General features: G+C 46.8%; 1 protein-coding gene and 1 long non-coding RNA gene across 2 annotated transcripts in view; one reads left to right on the top strand and one right to left on the bottom strand.

Annotated features, from left to right (window-relative positions):
• Positions 1 to 1,917: 1,917 nt before the first annotated feature.
• Positions 1,918 to 16,768, bottom strand: LOC122943335 (protein shisa-4-like). The gene is made up of 5 exons (XM_044300996.1): positions 16,610 to 16,768; positions 11,370 to 11,532; positions 6,894 to 7,015; positions 4,508 to 4,654; positions 1,918 to 2,155 (listed from the first exon to the last, which is right to left on the bottom strand). Exons 1-5 carry the CDS (start codon positions 16,668 to 16,670, stop codon positions 2,121 to 2,123), a joined length of 528 nt encoding a protein of 175 aa, XP_044156931.1. The 5' UTR covers positions 16,671 to 16,768; the 3' UTR covers positions 1,918 to 2,120.
• LOC122943336 overlaps positions 14,708 to 23,258 on the top strand; it is a 23,602-nt gene continuing 15,051 nt past the window's right edge. Inside the window, exon 1 of the long non-coding RNA XR_006390854.1 lies at positions 14,708 to 14,768. This is a non-coding gene — a long non-coding RNA (uncharacterized LOC122943336). The remainder of the gene's footprint in view (positions 14,769 to 23,258) is intronic.

The raw sequence follows: 23,258 nt of genomic DNA, 5'->3' as shown, positions 1-23,258 counted from the left end.
CCTTAGTCCACTTGCTCGCGTAGCCGGCATCTCCTTCTGTCTTCATCTTAGCTTTTTGTAGCAACAGGACCTGTGGTGACGTCACTCCGGTCATCACATGATCCATCACCATGGTAAAAGATCATGTGATGGATCATGTGATGACTGTGACGTCATCAAAGGTCCTTGTTGCTACACAAAGCTAAGATCAAGACAGAAGGAGATGCCGGCTGCGCAAGCAAGTGGATTAAGGCGAGTTAAATTTTTTTAAATTATTTTTTAACCCCTCCAGCGCTATTTTACTATGCATTTTGTATTCAGAATGCTATTATTTTCCCTTATAACCATGTTATAAGGAAAAATATTAATGATCGGGTCTCCATCCCGATCGTCTCCTAGCAACCGTGCGTGAAAATCGCACCGCATCCGCACTTGCTCGCGATTTTCACGCAACCCTATTCACTTCTATGGGGCCTGCGTTACGTGAAAAACGCACAAAGAGGAGCATGCTGCGATTTTCACGCAACGCACAAGAGATGCGTGAAAATCACCGCTCATGTGAACAGCCCCATAGAAATGAATGGGTCCGGATTCAGTGCGGGTGCAATGCGTTCACTTCACGCATTGCACCCGCGCGGAATACTCGCCCCGTGTGAAAGGGGCCTAATGTGCACATATCTGTTTAAGGGTCCATTCACATCCGTTTTTTCTTTCCTGATCTGTTCCGTTTTTTTGCGGAACAGATCAGGACCAGATCTGGACCCATTCATTTTCAATGGGTCCTGGAAAAAAAATAAAAATCGGACAGCACATTCCGTTCCACATGTCCGTTTAAATATAAAACATGTCCTATTCTTTTCCGCAAAATTCGGATCCTGGTACAATACAAAGTCAATGGATCCGCAAAAAACGGAAGACATTCGGATGTCATTCCGTATGTCATCCGTTTTATGCGGAATCCGTTCCTGGAAACACATAACAAATTTATTTTTATATTTTTTTTTTCAATTTTTTTTCAAAGAAATCCAAACAACTTTATTTGATTATTGAACTTTATACATGTTTCAGTTTTTTGCGGATCCGCAAAAAACGGATGAGATACGGAAACATTTCCAGGAACAACGGATCCGCAAAAAACGGACCGAAAATCGGGATATAGGAAAATACTGACGTGTGAATGTAGCCTTACTGTAACTTTTTTTTTTTTTTTTTTTTTATATGACGGAACATGACTGTCCTCCCCTTCTCCAGAAATTCAACCAATGGCAGGTCACTTGCCTTGTTGCTGTGTAAAATTTTATTTTAATTTTATTTATTTTTTCAAAAAAGAAAAAAAGAAATGGATGCAAACTTTGCATCAGATCCAGTTTCTCTTTAAAAAAAATTTTTTTTAAAAATTCTGAGCCTGAATCAAAAAAGTGATGTGAAAGAGGCCTGAGCTCTACCACTGCAACTGTCTTCTTCTATCTGGATGCCACTTACCTTCCGATATCAACTCCATCAGGAGGTTTTATCAGAACTGATATAAAGGAAAACTGGCTTAGTCTGAAAATGAAAGGTAGAATATTAATGGTTGCTATGGCCAACTAAGCCAGTTTTCATTTACACCATAGTACCAACGTTTGTAAGGTTGAAAAAAGACATCTGTCCATCCAGATCAGCCTGTTATCCTGCAAGTTGATCCAGAGGAAGGCAAATAACCCCTGTGAGGTAGAGGCCAATTTTCCTCATTTTAGGGGGGGGGGGGGGGGGGGGGGAACAATCCCCATCCCTCTCCACCATTACCATCCTATAGCCTAAATCTTTGCACTTATGTTGTTATTCAATGTTACATACACTCTACAGCCTGCCCGATGTCTCTGATACTGCTAAAATCTGGGTAGGTTTCTTCCACGCTGTTGGGCACTGACCCGTTGTATTATACAATTCTTATACCTGTTACATTTTTACATAGGAAACTTTAATAAAAAATATTTGTAACATAAAAAATTGTGCAAAAACAGCACAGAAACAGAAAAACAGTCGGTTAAAGAGTGATTTCACATGGGCAATCCTTGAACTATGAAGGAGATGTAACATTCCAATTATTTGAAGATGCAGTAGTATCGCTTGTCCACACAGCGTATATAAAGCCTCACGGTTTATTTGGTTTCTTCAAAAGCCATGTTATCTGCCCCTGTAAGAAGAAAAGCGTTAGGTACGGTGCGATAGCTCAGGTGCTGTAGACAGATAAAAAGAATATCGACTGGACTGTCACCCAAATGACCCCCTGGTCTTCAGGTGTCAAATCCCAACCCAGAATGATCTCTATTTGGAAAGGAAAATATGGTCCACTTTCTTTGCCCTCTATATATTGTAATTTAAGATTACCCCTTGCACCTATCAGCAATTTTTTCATGTCTCTGACCAAAAAGTATAGGGATAAGAGTTAACTGGGTAAAAAGCGAGTCATAGCAGAAATCTAAATTTTAACAGAAAAAACAGACTTTGTGGTTGCTGTTTTTCATAGATCTTTCTTGTCATAAAGAATATCTTAAAGTGGTTATCAGACCCCTGAAATTCCCCTCCCCCCATATGCCTGGGCCCTTCACACACAATGTACTTACCTCTCTCCCCAGCACCCGTGTCAATTCTGAAGCCCGCATGGCTGCCGCTGCATCTCCCCATTGCGCAGATGAAAACATCTGGCATTGGGGGGTGGGGTGGGAAGAGATGGTGACCGGCGGCCAATAGCAGACATTGATGGGGACGAGTCTCCCTAGTGTCATCCACAATGATAGGGAGGCTCGTTTCGGTAGCCGCCTGCTATTGGCTGCCCGCCACCTGCGCGGTGGAGATGCAGCGGTGGCCCTGCAGGCTTCAGAAGCGATGCGTGTGCCAGGAAAAGAGAGATAAGCACATTGTGTGTGAGGGGCCTGGGCATATGTGGGGGCATTTCAGGGGTTGGATAACCCCTTTAACCCGAGGAAGGAACTGGTCCGTCCCCAAGAAATATATGCATCACCATCAACCTCTGCTGCTCTGATGGCTCATGTTGCAACCCATGTCTCTGAATTCCTGACAGCTCATAAACACTCATTTAAGCTATATTCTAATCAGTTTTATAAGAATTTAGCTATAATGAATGTTTATGAGCTGTCAGGAATTCAGACAAAACGGCTGAAAAGTTCTAATAAAGACCAAATCGAAAAAAAGTTTTTTAAACCAAAAGGAGTGAAATGAATAAAAAAAAATTTTTTTTTTAAAAAGATCTCTTAACAAATATGTTAAAGGGGTTCTGCAGTCTGTTTAAACTGATGATCTATCCCCTAGTATCAACTGGCCTGGGCGGGGCTAAGCTCTGTTCACTTGAATGGAGCTTAGCCCCGCCCAGGCCAGTTGATACTAGTCGTGACGTCACTGGGCCAGCGGTAAACAGTTAGAAGGCCGCGCCGCTGCCTTCTCAAACAGCTGATCGGCGGGAGTCCCAGGTGTCGGAACCCCAGCGATCAGATGCTGATGATCTATCCAGAGGATAGATAATCAGTTTAAACAAACTGCAGAATCCCTTTAAGGACTAGTGGTTTAGTCAATGTTTCTCCCTCTTCTGTAAATTTTAAGCATATTAGAAGTCACCAGGGACTTCTATGACCATATAATAGCACACGGTCTGAGCGAGAGTACATTTATGCAAGTCATGAGTTCTAATATTCTTTATGATTTAAAGTCATACTTGCCAACCTTTGAATAGCCAAAATCTGGACATTTAAGCTCCCACACTGCCAAGGAATGTTAGATTTTTTCATGGGAATTGCACAAGCCCTGCCCCTATGTGGTTTGGCTCCTGAGATTGTCCTAGCAAAATGAGGACAATGCATTTATGCATTACTTCTTAGAATATCCATCTTAACTGCTGCAGAATCTCTTTTTAAAGGGTATGAACACTGGTGTGGCAATGTGGCGGCTGCGACATGGCCACGGTATAGTTGGGTACCATATGGCTTTACAGGCCACAACAGGCCCTACAAAAAAAAAAAAGCTAATGAGGACTGCACTGTATAGTCGGTCTGCATTGTTAATGACTGTGTAGTATTGCAGGTGCTGCATGGCCATTAACAATGAAGGCCAACTAAATAGTAATCATTAGTTTAAATAGGGTCCCCTCTGGCTCTTTTTGCCACACAACTGCAGTGCAACCGCAACATGACCACGCCGAGTGGTCATACCCAACGAGTAAAAGGAAGCTTTCTGTCCACCAGTGATTGACTGGTATGAAACATTCCTACTCCTTTTCCTATAGAAGATTTGACCATGTGGTTTTACCAATGCGGAATTCTGGCTGCGGGAAATGCGCAACAGACCCATCCGGTATGGATGTACCCAAAAAGTGTATTCCAACTGAAGAAATGGCACATAAAGGCTGTTGACACTGAATTGAATGTGAAAGTTGTCACATTCTCATGCTTGTGTTAGCAACACATAGACAAGCAGCATGCAGATAACAGAAGATCACACTGGAACTGAAGAAAGGTATAACCAGTTGCCTCACCTGAATATGGTGGTGGACACTGTCCAGCATACATGGATGGGTTGGCCACGGGCACATATCCTGTGGCAGGTGTGGAAAATGGAATTTGCATCATGGGCTGATGGCGAATGATGCTGGTGACTGAAACTCTGCTAGTAGTCACATGGGCTGTAGAAAGACAAGAGAGTTAACTTAGGCTACTTTCACATCTGCGTTGTGTTGTCTGGTTTTTGACATCCGGCATAGGCTCTCGAAACCAGAGCACAACGCTTCAGTTTTTTCCCCATTTATTGTCAATAGGGACAAAACTGCATTCCGTTCCGGTTTGTTAGGTTCCCACGCCGGACACAAAAGCGCTACAAGCAGCGTTTTTGTGTGCGGCATGGGAAACTGAAGAAGCCGGATCTGGCACCAAAAACCATGTAAGTCAAGGGTGCCGGATCCGGTTTTTCGGACACAAAAAAACGGATCCGGCGCCCATTGACTTTCAATGTTTTTTTGTTTACAATGGTTCTGTTCCAAATGGATGCAGCCGGTTGTATTATTATAACTGAAGTGTTTTGCCGTAGTTTTGAGATCCCATGCCAGATCTCAAAATCAAACAGCAAAAACGCAGATGTGAAAGTAGCCTTACACTATGGACTATACAGTATGAAAAGATATTTTCTTAAAGGGGTTTTCCAGGTGTTTAATATGGATGATCTTTCCTCAGGATCAGGTCATCAATATCTGATCGGTTGGAGTATCACTCCCGACACCCCTGTCGATCAGCTTTTTCAAGGCTTGCAACGTTATGTTTATTGGTCACACGGCCTAGCCGCAGTCCATTCTTATTCAAGGGAATGGGCCTGAGCTGCAATACGAGGCACAGCTACTATAGAATGGACAGGGCTTTGCTTGGTGAGGTGCGAGGAAGCCGGAGGAGTACAGAAATTTTAGCAATTTTAATTTCAAGTTCAGCCATAGTTTTTCTAATATGTATGACTAGCTTATGGAGCTGCATACTTTGACTGGAATAAAACTAAAAGGGAAGTGAAGAATTTGTATTTTCCAGTCAAAACTGGTTTAAAATGTAATCCAATAAAATTATAGTTCATAAAATATATGGGGTCTATTAATTTCTTCTTCTTTCTGGAGGAGACATGGTGAAACCCATTTGTTTATCCAAAAGTTTAAAGCTCGCCTACACCTTCAGATGACTTTTCTGGCCTTTGTATGACTTCACTCACTCAGAATCAAATTTTATATTTTTGAGAAGCACTGGGCAGTACTGATGTGAATAAAGCTTCTGCAGCCAATGTCTCCGTCCCCGTAGTTAACTCCTCTCCGCCCTCTATTCCATATAGACTTCTATAGAAAGCTGTAATCTGATCCCTCAGTGAGCTGTCAATCTGCCTTGTTTTCTCAAGAAGTATTGGACTGAATGAGTGACTGTTTTTAGGGTGGTGACAGCAAAACAGCAGATAAGTGGAGAAAGAGGCTTTTTTGTTTGTGAAAAGTTGTGTGAAACGTCAGTGACCATTTAAGAAGTGTTCTTACATTTAAGCCTACATGAATACTGCTGCATTACAGATCTATGTTGTAGAAATCTGTAATATATTGTTCTCTACTCACTTTCTTGCCATACTTTGTCGGGGCTCATGCCCAAGTCATATGTATGACTTTAAGACCATGTGGAAAACATGCAATAATTTTACTATCCTTAAAGGGATATTTAAAAATGGGGTAAAAATAAAACACAAAAGCCTCACTTCTACTGATCCTCTGCCACTGCAATTTCAACTCTGCCCCCATCCAGGCTGCTTTCACTTCCTGTCCTGACTCAACATTCTGGAAATGCCAATTGCTGGCCTTAGTGGTGACCCGTACCGGCCTGCGATTGGCTGAGCGGAACTGCCTGGCAATTCCGCCATCCTGAGCTGGGACAGAAAGTGAAAAACAGAGGTGACCACAACAATGTCAGAACAGCGGTGGATATCTCCTGGAAAACCCCACTGAATAAGGCCTCATGCATGTGACCATATCTGTTTTACAGGTACGCAAACTGCAAATCAGCAACATATGGATGTGTTTGCCATTTGCATTTTTTTGGCCGACCCATTTACGGAATGGACGTATGGATGATCTGTGTGCTTTCTGCATCTCCATGTCTGTTCTACAAAAAGATAGAATATGTTCAAAATGCTGACCATGGACCCATTGAAGTCAATGGGTCCACAAAAAAAGAAAAAATGCAGATGGCACATGGACTGCATCCAGATTTTGTGGATCCACAGTTTGCGGACCGCTAAACAGATGCAGAAGTGTGAATGAGGCCTAAGGAGGAGTCACTTTTTTCTACTGTAATGGAATTGCATATGACAGTTTCACTGTCACAGGGTACTGTATGCAGATACTTTTTACTTACTTTGTGAACGTCTTGGACAACAGAGTCTAAAACACGCACAGAGGGACTTGCAAAAACAAGAGATAATTCCAAAAATCAGTAATAAGAAGGCTACGATGCAGCATCCAACCACAAAGTAAAGGCTATTGAAAAGAAAAAAAGGTGCCATTAATAAAATGCATCCAGTGTTTATGCCTCACCATTCAATTCATTTTCAAATATTCAAATATTATATCATATTAAATATAGTAAATACATAAGACAATGATTAAAGATATATTTTTTCAGAAACAATGTACTATTTTGTAATTTCTTTCTTGAGTCTTGTATAAGGAAGCTACGTGACAGCTTCCACTCCAATTTTAATAGGATTTTATTTTTATTTTTTTTAACAACGTGACAATGAAAGACACTTTGGTATTAAAGGGGCATCCCACCTGGAAACAATTCTGGATAGGTATTAAATGGTAGATCGTCAGGGTCTGTTTTCCTGTCAGTGCCATAGAGTTTGAATGGAGCAGCAAGACACACACCTGACCACCTCTACAGTCTTGTGGCTGGGAATAAAATGGGGGAATCGGCGATCAGACCCCCACCAATACAGCACTTATCACCTATCCAGTGGACAAGTTTTAATTAAATATTTAAGGAAGAAAAAGACAAATATAGTACAAAACTGCTTATTCATTTCAATATACCACCCAAATCATTGATTTTTTTATTTTAAATTTACAAAATAAGCTAGTTTGTGATGAATATGCATCTACTGTATTTTGTAAATAAACATGCTTTGTACTCATAAACATAATTGTCACGGCTGTGCGACGGTACTGTTGTTCGCAGTGACACATGTGCCGTGCATGCTGGTTGCCAGGGGCAACGTGTTGTTGTTGCAGCATGTTTTTACCTTCCTCCTGGTTCTTTTCCTGTCTGGTACTGGTGGGGTTAACTACCTGGCTGGGTCTGGCCACTAGGGTTTTTTATTGAATGTGGCTTTCAGGATGGAGTGAAATTATCAGGGCGACTCAGGGTCCGAGGTTCCAGAGTATGAGCGCCCTACCATCTGGGTCCACTCATACAGTTAGGAGATCATCAGCATCTGATCGGCGGGGGTCCGAGACCCGGGACTAGGGCTGAAACGATTATTCGAATAACTCGATTAAATCGAGTCAAAAAATTCATCGATGCAGTTTCCCTGCATCAAGGAATCGTTAAATCACGTGATCACGGAGCGGGAGTGAAATTAAGCGTCTCACTCACCGCTTCCGTGTCCTCCGGAGGCCAGAGAGGCAGGACTGAGCCGGCCGGCACAGAGGAGGGAGGAGGAGGGAGGCGGAGGGAGTCTCTCCCTCCCCACTGTGCGCGGCTGCCGCTCAACACCAATGAGGACAGAGTAGGAGGAGGAGGGGAGGGACTGTGGCCACTGCACTACCAATGAATCTGCCGGCCATATCCCAGTGTCCCCCTCCTCCCCCCATCATTGGTGGCAGTTTGCAGTTCCGATCGGAGCCCCAGCAGTGTAATGCTGGGGCTCCGATCGGTTACCATGACAGCCAGGACGCTACTGAAGTCCTGGCTGTCATGGTATGTTAGTGAGCAGAGAGCAGCGCATTATACTCACGTGCGCTGTGGCCGCCGGTCGCTCCTTCTGTCTGTGCGGTGGATTGCTAATGCTTACAGCATTAGCAATGCGCCGCACAGACCTATGAGAAGGAGCGACCGGCGGCCACAGCGCACGTGAGTATAATGCGCTGCTCTCTGCCCACTAACATACCATGGCAGCCAGGACTTCAGTAGCGTGACTCCTGGCTGCCATGGTAACCGATCGGAACTGCAAACTGCCACCAATGATGGGGGGGGGGGGACCCTGTGGCCACTGCCACCAATGATTAATACTGGGGAGGGAGGGAGGGGGGGGGGGTTGCGTTACCAGAGGGGGCAGGCAGATCAGAGGCAGATCAGAGGCTGGGGAGGGGGGGCAGATCAGAGGCTGGGGGAGGCAGATCAGAGGCTGGAGGGGGGGAGGCAGATCAGAGGCTGGAGGGGGGGAGGCAGATCAGAGGCTGGAGGGGGGGAGGCAGATCAGAGGCTGGAGGGGGGGAGGCAGATCAGAGGCTGGAGGGGGGAGGCAGATCAGAGGCTGGAGGGGGGGAGGCAGATCAGAGGCTGGAGGGGGGGAGGCAGATCAGAGGCTGGAGGGGGGGGAGGCTGGGGGGGAGGCAGATCAGAGGCTGGAGGGGGGAGGCAGATTAGAGGCTGGGGGGGAGGCAGATCAGAGGCTGGGGGGGAGGCAGATCAGAGGCTGGAGGGGGGAGGCTGGGGGGGAGGCAGATCAGAGGCTGGAGGGGGGAGGCTGGGGGGGAGGCAGATCAGAGGCTTGGGGGGAGGCAGATCAGAGGCTGGGGGGAGGCAGATCAGAGGCTGGGGGGAGGCAGATCAGAGGCTGGGGGGAGGCAGATCAGAGGCTGGGGGGGGAGGCAGATCAGAGGCTGGAGGGGGGGAGGCTGGGGGGGAGGCAGATCAGAGGCTGGAGGGGGTGGAGGCAGATCAGAGGCTGGAGGGGAGGGGGAGGCCAGATCAGAGGCTGGAGGGGGGAGGCAGATCAGAGGCTGGAGGGAGGGAGGAGGCCAGATCAGAGGCTGGAGGGGGAGGCAGATCAGAGGCTGGAGGGGGTGGGAGGCAGATCAGAGGCTGGAGGGGGGGAGGAGATCAGAGGCTGGAGGGGGGGAGGCAGATCAGAGGCTGGAGGGGGGGGAGGAGATCAGCGGCTGAGCGGGGGGAGGGCAGATCAGAGGCTGGAGGGGGGAGGAGATCAGAGGCTGGAGGGGGGGGGAGGCAGATCAGAGGCTGGAGGGGGGAGGCAGATCAGAGGCTGGGGGTGAGGCAGATCAGAGGCTGGGGGGAGGCAGATCAGAGGCTGGGGGGGAGGCAAGATCAGAGGCTGGGGGGGAGGCAGATCAGAGGCGGAGGGGGGAGGCTGGAGGGGGGAGGCAGATCAGAGGCTTGGGGGGAGGCAGATCAGAGGTGGGGGGAGGAAGTATCAGAGGCTGGGGGGGTAGGGGAAGATCGAGGTGGGAGGGGGGGAGGCTGGGGGGAGGCAGATCAGAGGCTGGAGGGGGGAGGCAGATCAGAGGCTGGAGGGGGGGAGGCAGATCAGAGGCTGGGGGGAGGCAGATCAGAGGCTGGGGGGAGGCAGATCAGAGGCTGGAGGGGGGGGAGGCTGGGGGGGAGGCAGATCAGAGGCTGGGGGGAGGCAGATCAGAGGCTGGGGGGAGGCAGATCAGAGGCTGGGGGGGAGGCTGGGGGGAGGCAGATCAGAGGCTGGGGGGGAGGCAGATCAGAGGCTGGGGGGGGAGGCAGATCAGAGGCTGGGGGAGGCAGATCAGAGGCTGGAGGGGGGGAGGCTGGGGGGGAGGCAGATCAGAGGCTGGAGGGGGGAGGCAGATCAGAGGCTGGAGGGGGGAGGCAGATCAGAGGCTGGAGGGGGGGAGGCAGATCAGAGGCTGGAGGGGGGAGGCAGATCAGAGGCTGGAGGGGGGGGGGGAGGCAGATCAGAGGCTGGAGGGGGGGAGGCAGATCAGAGGCTGGAGGGGGGGGGAGGCAGATCAGAGGCTGGAGGGGGGGGAGGCAGATCAGAGGCTGGAGGGGGGGAGGCAGATCAGAGGCTGGAGGGGGGAGGCAGATCAGAGGCTGTGGGCAGGCAGATGGAGAGAGAGTGGTTAATGGAGGCTGCAGGCACCACCTTGGTATGTATAAAGTTATTGGTTTAGAGAGGGGTTAATGAAGGCACCTCCAAGGTGCTTCCATTAACCTCTTCAAACCAATAACTTTATACATGCCTAATGCCAAGGTGCTTCCATTAACCCCTCCAAACCCAATGGGCATGTATAAAGTTATTGGTTTGGAGGGGTTAATGGAAGCACCTTGGAGGTGCCTTCATTAACCCCTCTCTAAACCAATAACTTTATACATACCTAATTACGTACGTTATTTTAATCTAATTTTTCTTATTAGATTACTCGATGAATCGAGAAATATAATCGATAGAATACTCGATTACAAAAATATTCGTTTACTGCAGCCCTACCCGGGACCCTCGCCGATCAGCTGTTTCAGAAGGCAGAGGCGCTCCAGCAGCGCCACGGGCTTCTCACTGTTTACCGCTGGCCCAGTGACGTCACGACTAGTATCAACTGGCCTGGGCGGGGCTAAGCTCCGTTCCCTTGAATGGTGGCACTGTTTTCTAATTTTATTTTAATTTTTTTTTACTTTGGAAAGTGTTGGAAGACAAAGCCAGGCATTGTATTAAGACTTTGGCACTGCACTAGGAGAGAGACTGTTGCAATACTAGTAAGGTGTGCCAGTATTAATATATCTCCCCTGTGTAGTCATATGTGATTGTAGGCTTCAAGACACAGTATAAAAGCTAAAGCTATAGAATTCTAGAACGCTAAAGCATTATTGAACTGTACTATTGTATTCATTTATGATACTTACTTAGTCAAAATACACATGAATTGGGACTGGTCCAGCTCTGTGCCCGGTATAATGCTACAATACCGGCTAGTGCAGGTGCCTGCACAGAATGAAAGTACACAGGTCTGTCCTCTATTGGGAGAGAAATCAGGTCCCACATAAGGTGCACAGTCACTGCCGAACACTGGAAAACAAAGAACAGAAATAACAAAATCAATAACCTAAAACTGCACAAGTATCACATGTACGACCACACTAGAGGTCACTATTTTTTTTTTTTTACTTCTGTAATGCAGTGCAAGGCGACAGAGAAAATAAATTCCGTCCTGAGCATTCTTCCATTGGAAAATCCTCTGTCATGGCAGATGTGAGTTGATGATACGGAAGCATCCGGCCTTTCCATCCCTTCAAGACAGGATCACATCTGGATTCATTTTGAAGGATCTAGTGTATGATGTCAGAAGACAGGCAGGACAGGCTGCCAAAGAGAAGGGGTCAACTTCCTATTATGTTAACATGGGATACATTGATTGTCTCGATTTTGAAAGTCTTCGTTGCACATAAAAGTAATTTTGAGCATCACTATTCAAGGCTAATTTCCCGATATTGTTGCATTTATCCAAGTGCATCAGGCTAATTGTAACCTATCCAAGAGAAAATGCATGCCTCTGCATGCTAGAACCAGAAATGATGGAAACTGTAGTTGTCAGGTCTAGACAAGTCTTATATTTCAGGGAACGGTAAGGTAAAATTAAAAGTCCTGAGGAACACTTCACACAGCTCCCTTAGCCACTGCTATGTTCTCCTATCTGCACCACCGTGATTAAGTATCCTAATTTTTCAATTTCCCTTGAAGAATATTGTGCTACAACCAGAGGAAACTCATAGGAAGGAAAGGGCACAACAGGGACAGTGAAGGGCTTGTGCCATTCTCTATGGGACGGCCAGAAAGGCTAGTTTCACATCACACTAAAGGTATCCAGAAGGCTGTTCTGGTAGAGGAACAACTTGCCGGAGTTCCCTGGATCTGGCCTAGATGGATACTGCAGTTCACCGCCCGGGCCCATGAACTATAATGAGATCCAGTTGGGTTTGGCACATTTTTTGTCCAGCCAAAGCCCGGCACTCATGCCAGAAACCATCCGAATCCCCACCGTATTCCATTATTGTCAATGGGGTCTGGCGATGCATAGCCCTATCCGGCTATGCCAGATAAAGTGAACTCTGGCAGGCTGTTCCTCTGCCAGAACAGCCTGCCAGATACCTTTAGTACAGATGTGAAAGTACCCTAAATCCTACATTATTCACCTGTTTATCCAGAATAATTGGTAGCCACTTACCATCGTAAATATAATAGGTAGCAGAAGGAGAATTAAGCTTGGTGATAGAGAGGAGCCAATTGCTCAAAATTCTATTGAATTTGTCGACCGATTCATGTCCAAATCAATTCTACCTGAATCGAAAGTGCTCTAATTGGCCTGAAAATTTGTGTATGACATAATAATGTCTCCTAGGACTCTTTTTTTCTCTAGTCTCTCACTTTTTTTTTCTTTTTTGCTTAATTTCTTTTCTCTCCCTAGACAAGTCTTACTCCAGCCTAGGAGCCAGCTCCAAAAGTTGTAAAAGCAATCACACAGTGTAGGGATGAGGCTGCACTTCAGCAGAGGACATGCAAGCCTGGCCTATACATCTCTAGGAATTCTAATTTTCTTGCAGCAGTTTAAAAGGATCTCCAGACAGTTTTCCTACTGCTTGCTATTGCCACCATCTAATCAGTTGCAGTAGTGTTCGCCCCCTGCTCCAGCACTCAGATTTAGGCTAGGTCTACACGACAACATTTCGAATGGAAATCTCGAATGGATTTTCTGCGACTGTTGCGTCGCAGTCGCAGCATGTTGCAGTGTGACACCATAGACTGCCATTATAAAAATTGTCGCGCGACATTGGTGCGACAAATGTCGTCGTGTAGACCTAGCCTTATACTTTGACACTGGTTTGTATTTCTAGGACTTCTAGGACATTGTATAAATACTTTAGAGGTGTAGTTAAAAAATGCAGCGACATCTTACATACAGAAAATATGCTGCAGGCTGTGATAAAATATGAGTCATCCTCAAATATTCTCGGTTTCTAGCCGGTGAGGTTAATATCGGGTCCCAGTAAGTGTAATCACACTTTTCTACTTGTCTGAACATGTTCATTGTACATTACACAGGAAACCATTTGTTATAGTTCCAGTGCATCTAAAAATGACAATTAGGCTGGTTTTCCACAGGGTGGATGTGGTCACTGCAATCTCACCCACACATGCCGGCCTATGACCACAGGAACTTATAGGCAATACTCCTGTTAACCACTAAATCGCGTGGCCATCAGCCGCTGCAGATGGGAGAGGTCGTGGTAGCCGCATCATAGCCTCCCTGCACAACCCCAGTTAAAGCGGTGTTCTGGTTACAAGTTATCACCATCGACAGGATAGGGGATAACTATTAGATCAGTGGGGTTCCTAATGCTGGGTTTCACCAATCACGAGAACGAGGGCCCCACACCCACTGCAGCCCGAAAAAAAACAAAAAAACAAAAAAAAATTATGCAGCTGCGGGTATATGGAGTATGCAGTGAGCCCGCTCCATACCTGACGGGGAGTGGCGATCGGGCTGCCTCAGTCATTTAACCCCTCAGGTGCCGTGATCAATGCCGACGCTATTCGCTTCTATTCACATAAAACAAGCCCTCATACGGCTATGTGAACGGAAAACAAATAAAATAAAAAAATAAAAAAAAACACACAACCCCGGTATCCAAGGTTTTAAGGCTTCATGCACATGACGTGCTGCGGTCCTCAAACCATAGATGTGCAAAATACAGACATTTTATGTGTGCATTTTTCTCACTCCCATGAATAGAAATGGCTATTCTCATCCGCAATGCGGACCAGAGTAGGACATGCTTCACAGGACGGACATATGGATGCGGACAGCGCACCAAATCTCATGTAGACGTTGCATATTTTTGACGTGTGGAAATTGACCTGCCATGTGTCAAATTTTAAAATCTACACCAGGTACTGTATAAAATGGTTTTCCCCTTAGACTTCAATAGGGGACTTAAAAGGGCTTATCCGACTATTTGTAACTGATAACCTATTCTATGGATAGGTCATCAGCCTCTGATTAGTGGGCGTCCGACACTTGGGACTCCTGTTTGAGAACCCCCAGTGCTCCTGTGAGTGCTGCGGCCTTCTCGCTGCTTACCCTAGGCCAGTGACGTCACAAACACTGGTCACGTGGCCCGGGCGCAGCTAAACCCCATTAAAGTTGTGTTGATTTAGTGCGGAAATGCAGAAATTCTGTTGGAAAGGCATCTGCAGCCACCGGCCAGGCAAAGAATTACCGAATTACCACTCAGAGCATCAGATGAGTATGTCCCGGCCAGCAGCAGCGAGGAGGGATCAGACAAAATCTTAGGCCTCGTTCACACTTCAGTGTTTAGTCAGTGATTTGTGAGCCAAAACCAGGTGCGGCTCTAAACACAGAACAGGAGCAGATCTTTCCCTTCTACCTCATGTCTGTGGAGGCTCCACTTCTGGTTTTGGCCCCATGCACACGGCCGTTGTTCACAGCCGTGTGCGGGCCGTGGAACCGCGGCCTGGATCCCTCCTGAGAGCAGGAGCGCACGGCGTCACTGGTTGCTATGACGCCGTGCGCTCCCTGCTGCCGCCGCAATACAGTAACACACTGGTATGATCTATACCAGTGTATTACTGTACTGTGCCGGCAGCAGGGAGCGCACGGCGTCATAGCAACCAGTGACGCCGTGCGCTCCTGCTCTCAGGAGGGATCCAGGCCGCGGTTCCACGGCCCGCACACGGCCGTGAACAACGGCCGTGTGCATGGGGCCTTTGGCTCAGAAAAATCACTGATGGAAATCACTGACCAAACACTGAAGTGTGAACGAGGCCTTACAATCTATTTAAAATCAATTACCTATTCAACAGATCAGTGAATAGAATGGGTGCGTTCTGTCTGCAAAACAAACCAAAGCATTGACTGTAGCCTGATTTTTCCTGTAGACACAGTTAAAAAAAGCTATAGCCAGAGCATACTAAGATTAAATTTTTTTTTAATAAAATAACTGACTCAAAAAAGCACCACAAATGAAAAAAAAAATAACACACCACTTGGATTTCGGTGTAGAAAATCTGCAGCACAGTACAGTACCAACTATAGAAATAGATTTTCGAGCAGATTTTCTAAATCTCATGTACACGGTGCAGACAATTTCTCAGTGGAAACGCTGAGAAATCTGTTTGAAAGTCCATGTGGAATTTCTGTTTTGAAACTGGTATCCGCGTGCAGGTAGTCTGACATGGCAACACCACAATACAATATTAGAGTTAGGCCTCATGCACACTGAAAGACAGTATTTTTTTGCGGTCCGCAAAAAGGGGTTCCGTTGTTCCGTGATCCGTGTCAGTTTTTGTTTCCGTGTGCCTTCCTTTATTTTTGGAGGATCTCCAGACATGAAGGAAAGTAAAAAAAAATCTAAGTCAAGTTTGCCATGCAAATGATAGGAAAAAAACGGACGCGGATGACAATCTTGTGTGCCTCAGTGTTTTTTCACAGACCCTTTGACTTGAATGGGTCCGCGAACCGTTGTCCGTGAAAAAAAAAGGTTGGGTCCTATTTTTTTCACGGACTGGAAACACGGATCACGGACGCGGATGACAAACGGTACATTAGCCGAGTTTTCCACGGACCCATTGAAAGTCAATGGGTCAGCAGAAAATCACGGAAAACGGAACAACGGACACAACAACGGTCGTGTGCATGAGGCCTAAATCTCTAACCTTAACAAAGCCAATGATACTTCAGTGATGGCAACAGGGACTAGCGATAGTCCCTGCACAGAGGCGGAACTACCATAGCGGCAGACCATGTGACTGCTAGGGGGCCCAGTCTTAGTTGGGATCATCTCCTCCTCTACTGGGGGTGAAAACTTGGTCAGGGCTCTACCCTCCAAAGGAACAACTTTTAGCAAATGCGTATCCTGTCATTTCATGCGCCCCACTGAGAAACCTCCCCAAATATCTCCAGATGTTACATGCACATATGAACGCGCCTCAATAAGCATGGACGTTTGCAATGACTACATTTCTTTTCTCTATGGGGTGTAGTTCAGCCAGGCTTCCTACCACAGGCTACTCCTCACATTTGATAAACTTGAAATGAATCTAAGCGGACTGGCACACATATACCCACCTATTGGCATGCACATAAGGCACAGGGCAGCGATCAGCATGGTCCCATCTGTTTTATGCATGATGAACGTGGTTTATGATCAAAACAGGATCTTTGGTGTCTTCTGTTGTTCTGCTCTCTCTTGAAAGTCCTCATACAGTAGTGAGCTGCAGCACTGGGAGGAGAAGGGGGAGGGGTGGATCTTACTGTGTTAACCATTTGCAGGCAAGGTTGTTCTGATAGGGAAAAGTCTTTCAATGTAAAAGAAAACAACACACATTTGAGGAATAATACTAATAATACCCTAAATTTCCTGTCCCTTAGGGCTGATGTACATGGCTGTTGCCCCACATACGGCCGTGTGCACCCTGCATTACCGAGGCGGACCCTGAATGGGTCCACAAACCCAGAGATGCGGTGCGGAAGCACGGATCGGAACCCCACGGAAGCACTACAGAGTGCTTTTCTGCACCACAAAAAAGTAGTGCATGCACCATTTTTTTGTGGTGTGGACCGTTGGATGCAGATCGCAGACCCCTTTCAAGTGAATGGGTCCGCGATCCGCATGCGGCTGCCCCGCGGTCGATGCCCGTGCATTGCGGACAGCAATTTGCGGTCCGCAGCACGGGCCTGGACAGCACGCGGTCATGGACATGAGCTATTAGATGCCCCCAGAGATGACATCTCATGATGTTGCAATGGGAACAAAGTTGCATGGAGAGCATTCACACTGGGGCACCTTCACACACAGAAGATTTTGCGACTGAAAATCAATTCCATTCACCTTAAAGGGGTTGTCCAGGTTCAGAGATGAACCCAGACATATCCATACATACACATACCTGGACTTCTTCCCCTAGGAAGCCCCTCTGAGATGAGCATCAGAGCATTTTATGCAAAGATGCTCTCCCTTGCCCTGCGCTGAACCGTGTCGGACAAGTAGTGTTGGGCGCGAATATTCGAATCGCGAATATCGGCACTTCAAGAATTCACGAATATTTACAATATAGTATATATATTCGTAATATCGAATATTCTAGATTTTTTTTTTTCAGCAGTAACCTCCTTTCCTGCTTGTGGCCAATGAGAAGGCTGCAATGTCTTTGTCTGAGCTTAGCAACATCCCTAGCAACTAGAGATGAGCGAACTTCTGTTTTAAGTTCGGCGTCTAAAGTTCGGGGGCGGGTTAGCGGAGAATCCCGATCTGGAACCGGATATGGATTCCGACTTCCGTTGTGGTCCGTGGTAGCGGAATCAATAATCGGCCATTATTGATTCCGCTACCACGGACCACAACGGAAGTCGGAATCCATATCCGGTTCCAGATCGGGATTCTCCGCTAACCCGCCCCCGAACTTTAGACGCCGAACTTAAAACAGAAGTTCGCTCATCTCTACTAGCAACCAATAGGAATGTTGCCCACCCCTTACTATATAAGAACCTCCCCAGCCGCCATTTTCTACCGTTTTTTTTTTTTAGTTCTGAGAGAGACAGCAGTGTCATCGCTGTGCTCTATAATGATGGGAAATTCGAATCTTTAAAATGAATTGGTTCATTTGAATCAGTTCATTCAAAAAAACGACTCATGAATCAAATTTTCTATTCACTTGCTTAGTCGGCTGACAAGCAAGTGAACAAAATGTCTGTGAGGTTCTCATTTATCCAGGTCATGGTACACCTTTTTCTGGGAGGTCATTATCACCTCCTGACTCCAATTAGGATAATGGGATCAACACCTTTGACCCCATGCAGGGTATAATGACCTCTGACCCAATGCTGGGTATAATTACCAGATGTTGATTCAGTTACATATTTATTCCCAGAATTTTTGTACAGTGACTCAGAATTGAGAAAGCTCGTTGGAAGAACGAGTGAAACGTTTTCAAGAAATCTACAGTACGTCCAGTTGCCTTGATTTATTCTTTACAGATATAAGTGAACAGAAGCTCAGGAGTTAAAAAATAAAAAAACAAGCATCCAGGGGGTGGGGACACCGGACTGGAGGGGTAATTAAGATGGTAGCAAACCAGGTGGGTTCGGAGGGCCCAGCCTTCACTCTAGGATCATGTTACACAAGACCTGCTAGACTAGTCTCTGCTACACCACAAACAAAACTATTTAGTGTGCAGGTTCTTGAACTTTCTAAGGCCTCTTTCACACTTGCGTTGTCCGGATCCGGAGTGTACTCCACTTGCCGGAATTACACGCCGGATCCGGAAAAACACAAGTGAACTGAAAGCATTTGAAGACGGATCCGTCTTCAAAATGCGTTCAGTGTTACTATGGCACCCAGGACGCTATTAAAGATCACGTGATCCATGCGCGTGGGGCGCCCTGACGTCACTCTGGAGCGCCCCGGGAGCCGCACGGACGGTAAGTATACTGCTCCCCCGCTCCCCACTACACTTTACCATGGCTGCCAGGACTTTAGCGTCCCAGCAGCCATGGTAACCATTGAGAAAACGCTAAACGTTGGATCCGGCAATGCGCCAAAACGACGTTTAGCTTAAGGCCGGATCCGGATCAATGCCTTTCAATGGGCAATAATTCCGGATCCGGCCTTGCGGCAAGTCTTCAGGATTTTTGGCTGGAGCAAAAAGCGCAGCATGCTGCAGTATTTTCTCCGGCCAAAAAACGTTCCGTTATGGAACTGAAGACATCCTGATGCATCCTGAACGGATTTCTCTCCATTCAGAATGCATTAGGATAAAACTGATCAGGATTCTTCCGGCATAGAGCCCCGACGACGGAACTCTATGCCGGAAGAAAAGAACGCAAGTGTGAAAGAGCCCAAAGTCTACTTTCACACTAGCGTTGTTTGAATTCGGCGTTCAATTCAGTCACCGGAACTGCCCACCGGATCCGGAAAAACGTGTGAAAACTGATTACATTTAAATCCTGATCAGGATTTTGATCACAATGAAAAAAAATGGATCCACCATTTATGGACTTTAACTTTTTTTTCACATTTTTCAGGTTTAACATGCAAAAGCCGGATCCGTTTTGACTGAGCACACGGCGCCGGATCCAGCGTTCAGTCAAAGTGTTCCGGATTTTTGGCTGGAGGTAAAAATACAATATGCTACGGTTTTCTGAAAAGCCTGATCAGTCAAAAAAGACAGAACTGAAGACCTCCTGATGCATCCTGAACGGATTTCTCGTCATTCAGAATGCATGGGGATAAAACTGATCAGTTATTTTCCGGATTTGAGCCCCTAGGACAGAACTTAGCGCCGGAAAAGAAAAACGCTAGTGTGAAAGTAGCGTAACAGCTTCAGTCCCAAAAACAGGAGCAGGCCTGCACTCCCATAAAATTCAAAGAAGGCCTCATGCACACGACCGTTGTTTTATTCCGTGTCCGTTGTGCCGTTTTCGTGATTTTCTGCGGAGCCATTGGTTTTCAATGGGTCCGTTGAAAACTAGGCTAATGCACCGTTTGCCATCCGCATCCGTGATCCGTGGTTCCAGTCCATCCCAAAAATATAACCTGTCCTATTATTTTCGCGGAAAACGGTTTGCGGACCCATTCAAGTCAATGGGACTGCTAAAAAACACGGAGGCACACAAGATTGTCATCCGCGCGTCCGTTTTTTTCCTTATCATTTGCATGGCAAACCTGTCTTAGACTTTTTTTTACTTTCCTTTATGTCTGGTGATCCTCCAAAAATAAAGGAAGACACACGGAAACAGAAACGGATCGCGGAACAACTGAACCCCGTTTTGCGGACCGATAAAAACAACTGTCGTGTGCATGAGGCCTAAAACACATAAGTATGGGTCTGCACTAATTGTATTCCCCTCCTAGAGGAATGTTCACAAACAGTCACTCTCCTGGACAGGGGCGTAGCTATAGGGGGTGCAGAGGTAGCAGTCGCTACGGGGCCCAGGAGCCTGAGGGGGCCCAAAGACCCTTGTGGTGCATAAGAAGACACCAGTATTATAGAAAGTGCATGCTGGTCAAGTTACACCTCTGGCTCAAGGGGGTGCCATTTCAATTATTGCCTCTGGCAGCACAAAGGACTTGTGCTTCCTGCCCCTGGCCACAAAGCACTGAGGGAAGGGGGGCCCCAAGCTGAACTCTTGCACCAGGGCCCATGAGCCATTAGCTACGCCCCTGCTCCTGGAGCCGTCTCTCCTTACTCCTGGCTTTCGGCTTCCTCGATCCCTGAACTGACGGGCAACAGAAACCTTTTCTTCCTTCAAAAGGACATAAATATAGTACAGACCCGCAGAGAAACCGGTTCACTGTGCTTTTATTGTACTTACAAGACCACTTCTTGCCACATCACATAGTACAAATAAAAGCACGGTGAACCTGTTTCTTTGCAAGTGACTGCTTGTGAACATTCCTCTAGGGCAGGCATGCTCAACCTGCGGCCCTCCAGCTGTTGCAAAACTACAACTCCCATCATTCCCAGATAGCCTACAGCTATCAGCCTACAGAAGGACTTGGTGGGAGTTGTAGTTTTACAACAGCTGGAGGGCCGCAGGTTGAGCACGCCTGCTCTAGGGGAAAACAATTAGCGCGGACCCATACTTATGAGTTTTATTAGAGTCTCTGCTACCTTAGGCCAAGTGTGATACGTGGCCATATTGCGGCGCGCAAATTGTGGGCCGCAATACACGGCCACAGTTCCACGTGCATTCCGCATCACGGATGCGGACCCATTCACTTCAATGGGTCCGAAAATCCAGAATTGCGGAACGGCCACACGGAACGGGACACCTCGGAAGCACTACGGAGTGCTTCCGTGGGGTTGCGTCCCGTACTTCCGTTGCGTAAAAAGATAGAACAGGTCCTATCTTTTTGCGGAATGGGCAGATCGCAGACCCATTAAAGTGAATGGGTCCGCGATCCGATGCGGCTGACCCACGGCCGGCGAACTGGACATCTCTAGTGCTCTATGTTTTCCACACTACATTAGATAGTTAGATAACGTATATATACATAATACAGATAGTCAGTGTAGGTTATATCCTGATATAGTGAAGCTGATAGGTTCCAGTGCAGGGTGTTAGGTAGTGTGATAGGTTCTGCTGTCCATACATACTGTACATGCAGACCTGCTAAAATGTGAAGTTTCACGTATTGCGTTAAAATATTCGCATAATTAGTGCCAATTAGCGCAATCGCAAATATATTGGAGCACTGTTATTGCATATAAAGCCATTTTTCATGGTCTGCCGTGCCAACCATTTTCTCCATTCTCAATAAACTTCTAGCAGCTTGGAAAATGTAGCAAAAGTGACCCACGCCTGTATTTTCGCACGCATTACGCAAAAAATTTCGCAATCAAGAAAATAATCTCGAATTCGTGAATATATGATTATTTGCCCAAATATTCTGGAAATATCGCGAATTCTAATATAACTCCTGCCGCTCATCACTAAGGACAAGGGCTTTTTCATTAGATCCAGTGAAATACCAGGTCTCTGGTAGACGGAGGCTTCAGCCTAGCAGTGGTCCCGGTGACATCACCGACACTAATGGGCGAGCTTTAGCGCTTCCCTAGCCTGTAAAACAGCTAGGGCAGGGCTAGCAGTGTAAGGGCTCATGCACATGAACAAATTTTCTTTTCGTGTCCGTGTGCATTCCATTTCCGTATGTCTGTATTTCCATTCCGCAAAAAAATAGAACATGTCCTATTATTGTCCGCATTACAGACAAGGATAGTACTGTTCTATTAGGGACCAGCTGTTCTGTTCCGCAAAATACGGAATGCACACGGACCTCAGCCGTATTTTTTGCGGATCCGTAGTAAAAAAAAAAAGTCTTTGCCCTGCGCGATACAGCATGAAATGCTCCGATGCTCATCAGAGGGGCTGAGTGGGGGAAGAAGGGGATATATCAGGGTTCAGCCCTGAACCCGGACAACCCCTTTAATGGAGCTTGCAGAAATCCATGTGCTTGCTGCCCCGTTCAAATTAATGGAACAGATTTTCAGTAGCAGAATTTTCTCCTACAAAATCTGCCGCGTGTGACGACACCCTAAGACCAGCTTTTTGCGCCGGTCTTCGTTTCCCCCCCTGCAATGCCGTAAGATCCGTCTAAGTTATGGCAAGTCGTGTGCAATGTCATAAATTAGGTGCACCTGTGCCAGTCCTTGCTCCTAGAGTAAAAACTACGTCAGCCCCTGGCTGGCGCAGATTTCAGCTAACATTTGCACCTGTTTCCAGACTCAAATGTGCGTAAAGTTGCCTGAGCTGGATTCCCAGCCCTACGATTCCCCCCCCCCCCCCATCATACCCAACTGGCATACACGGCGCAAAACTGGCCATATGACAAAATATTGTCGCACGGCCAGACAGAAAAGGGGACTTGCGACACTTTTTACGTCTAAAAGCACAAGCGGTCCAAAACTGATCAAATTTGCCTTTAATGAATTCTGAATGGATAAGGATCCGCTCAGAATGCATCAGTTTGCCTCCGTTCCATCTCCATTCTGCTTTGGAGGCGTACACCAAAACGCTGCTTGTAGCGTTTTGGTGTCCGTCTGACAAAACTGAGCCAAACGGATCCGTCCTGACATACAATGTAAGTCAATGGGGACGGATCCGTTTTCACTGACACAACATGGCACAATAGAAAACGGATCCGTCCCCTATTGACTTTCAATGGTGTTCAAGACGGATCCGTTTTTGCTATGTTAAAGATAATACAAACGGATCC

The sequence above is a fragment of the Bufo gargarizans genome, chromosome 7 (assembly GCF_014858855.1).
Source record: "Bufo gargarizans isolate SCDJY-AF-19 chromosome 7, ASM1485885v1, whole genome shotgun sequence".
Lineage (NCBI taxonomy): Eukaryota > Metazoa > Chordata > Amphibia > Anura > Bufonidae > Bufo > Bufo gargarizans.
The sequence above is the reverse complement of the archived record's forward strand: the minus strand, read 5'-3'. Positions and strand labels throughout refer to the sequence as shown.

What these genes read in the sequence shown, in the direction of transcription:
- LOC122943335 (XM_044300996.1), bottom strand. Translation starts at nt 16,670, where the DNA reads ATGCATAAAACAGATGGGACCATGCTGATCGCTGCCCTGTGCCTTATG. An exon ending in CCTTATGTGCATGCCAATAG is followed by an intron (nt 11,533 to 16,609) that starts GTGGGTATATGT and finishes TTTGTTTTCCAG; the next exon opens with TGTTCGGCAGTGACTGTGCA. An exon ending in TTGTCCAAGACGTTCACAAA is followed by an intron (nt 4,655 to 6,893) that starts GTAAGTAAAAAG and finishes GTCTTTCTACAG; the next exon opens with CCCATGTGACTACTAGCAGA.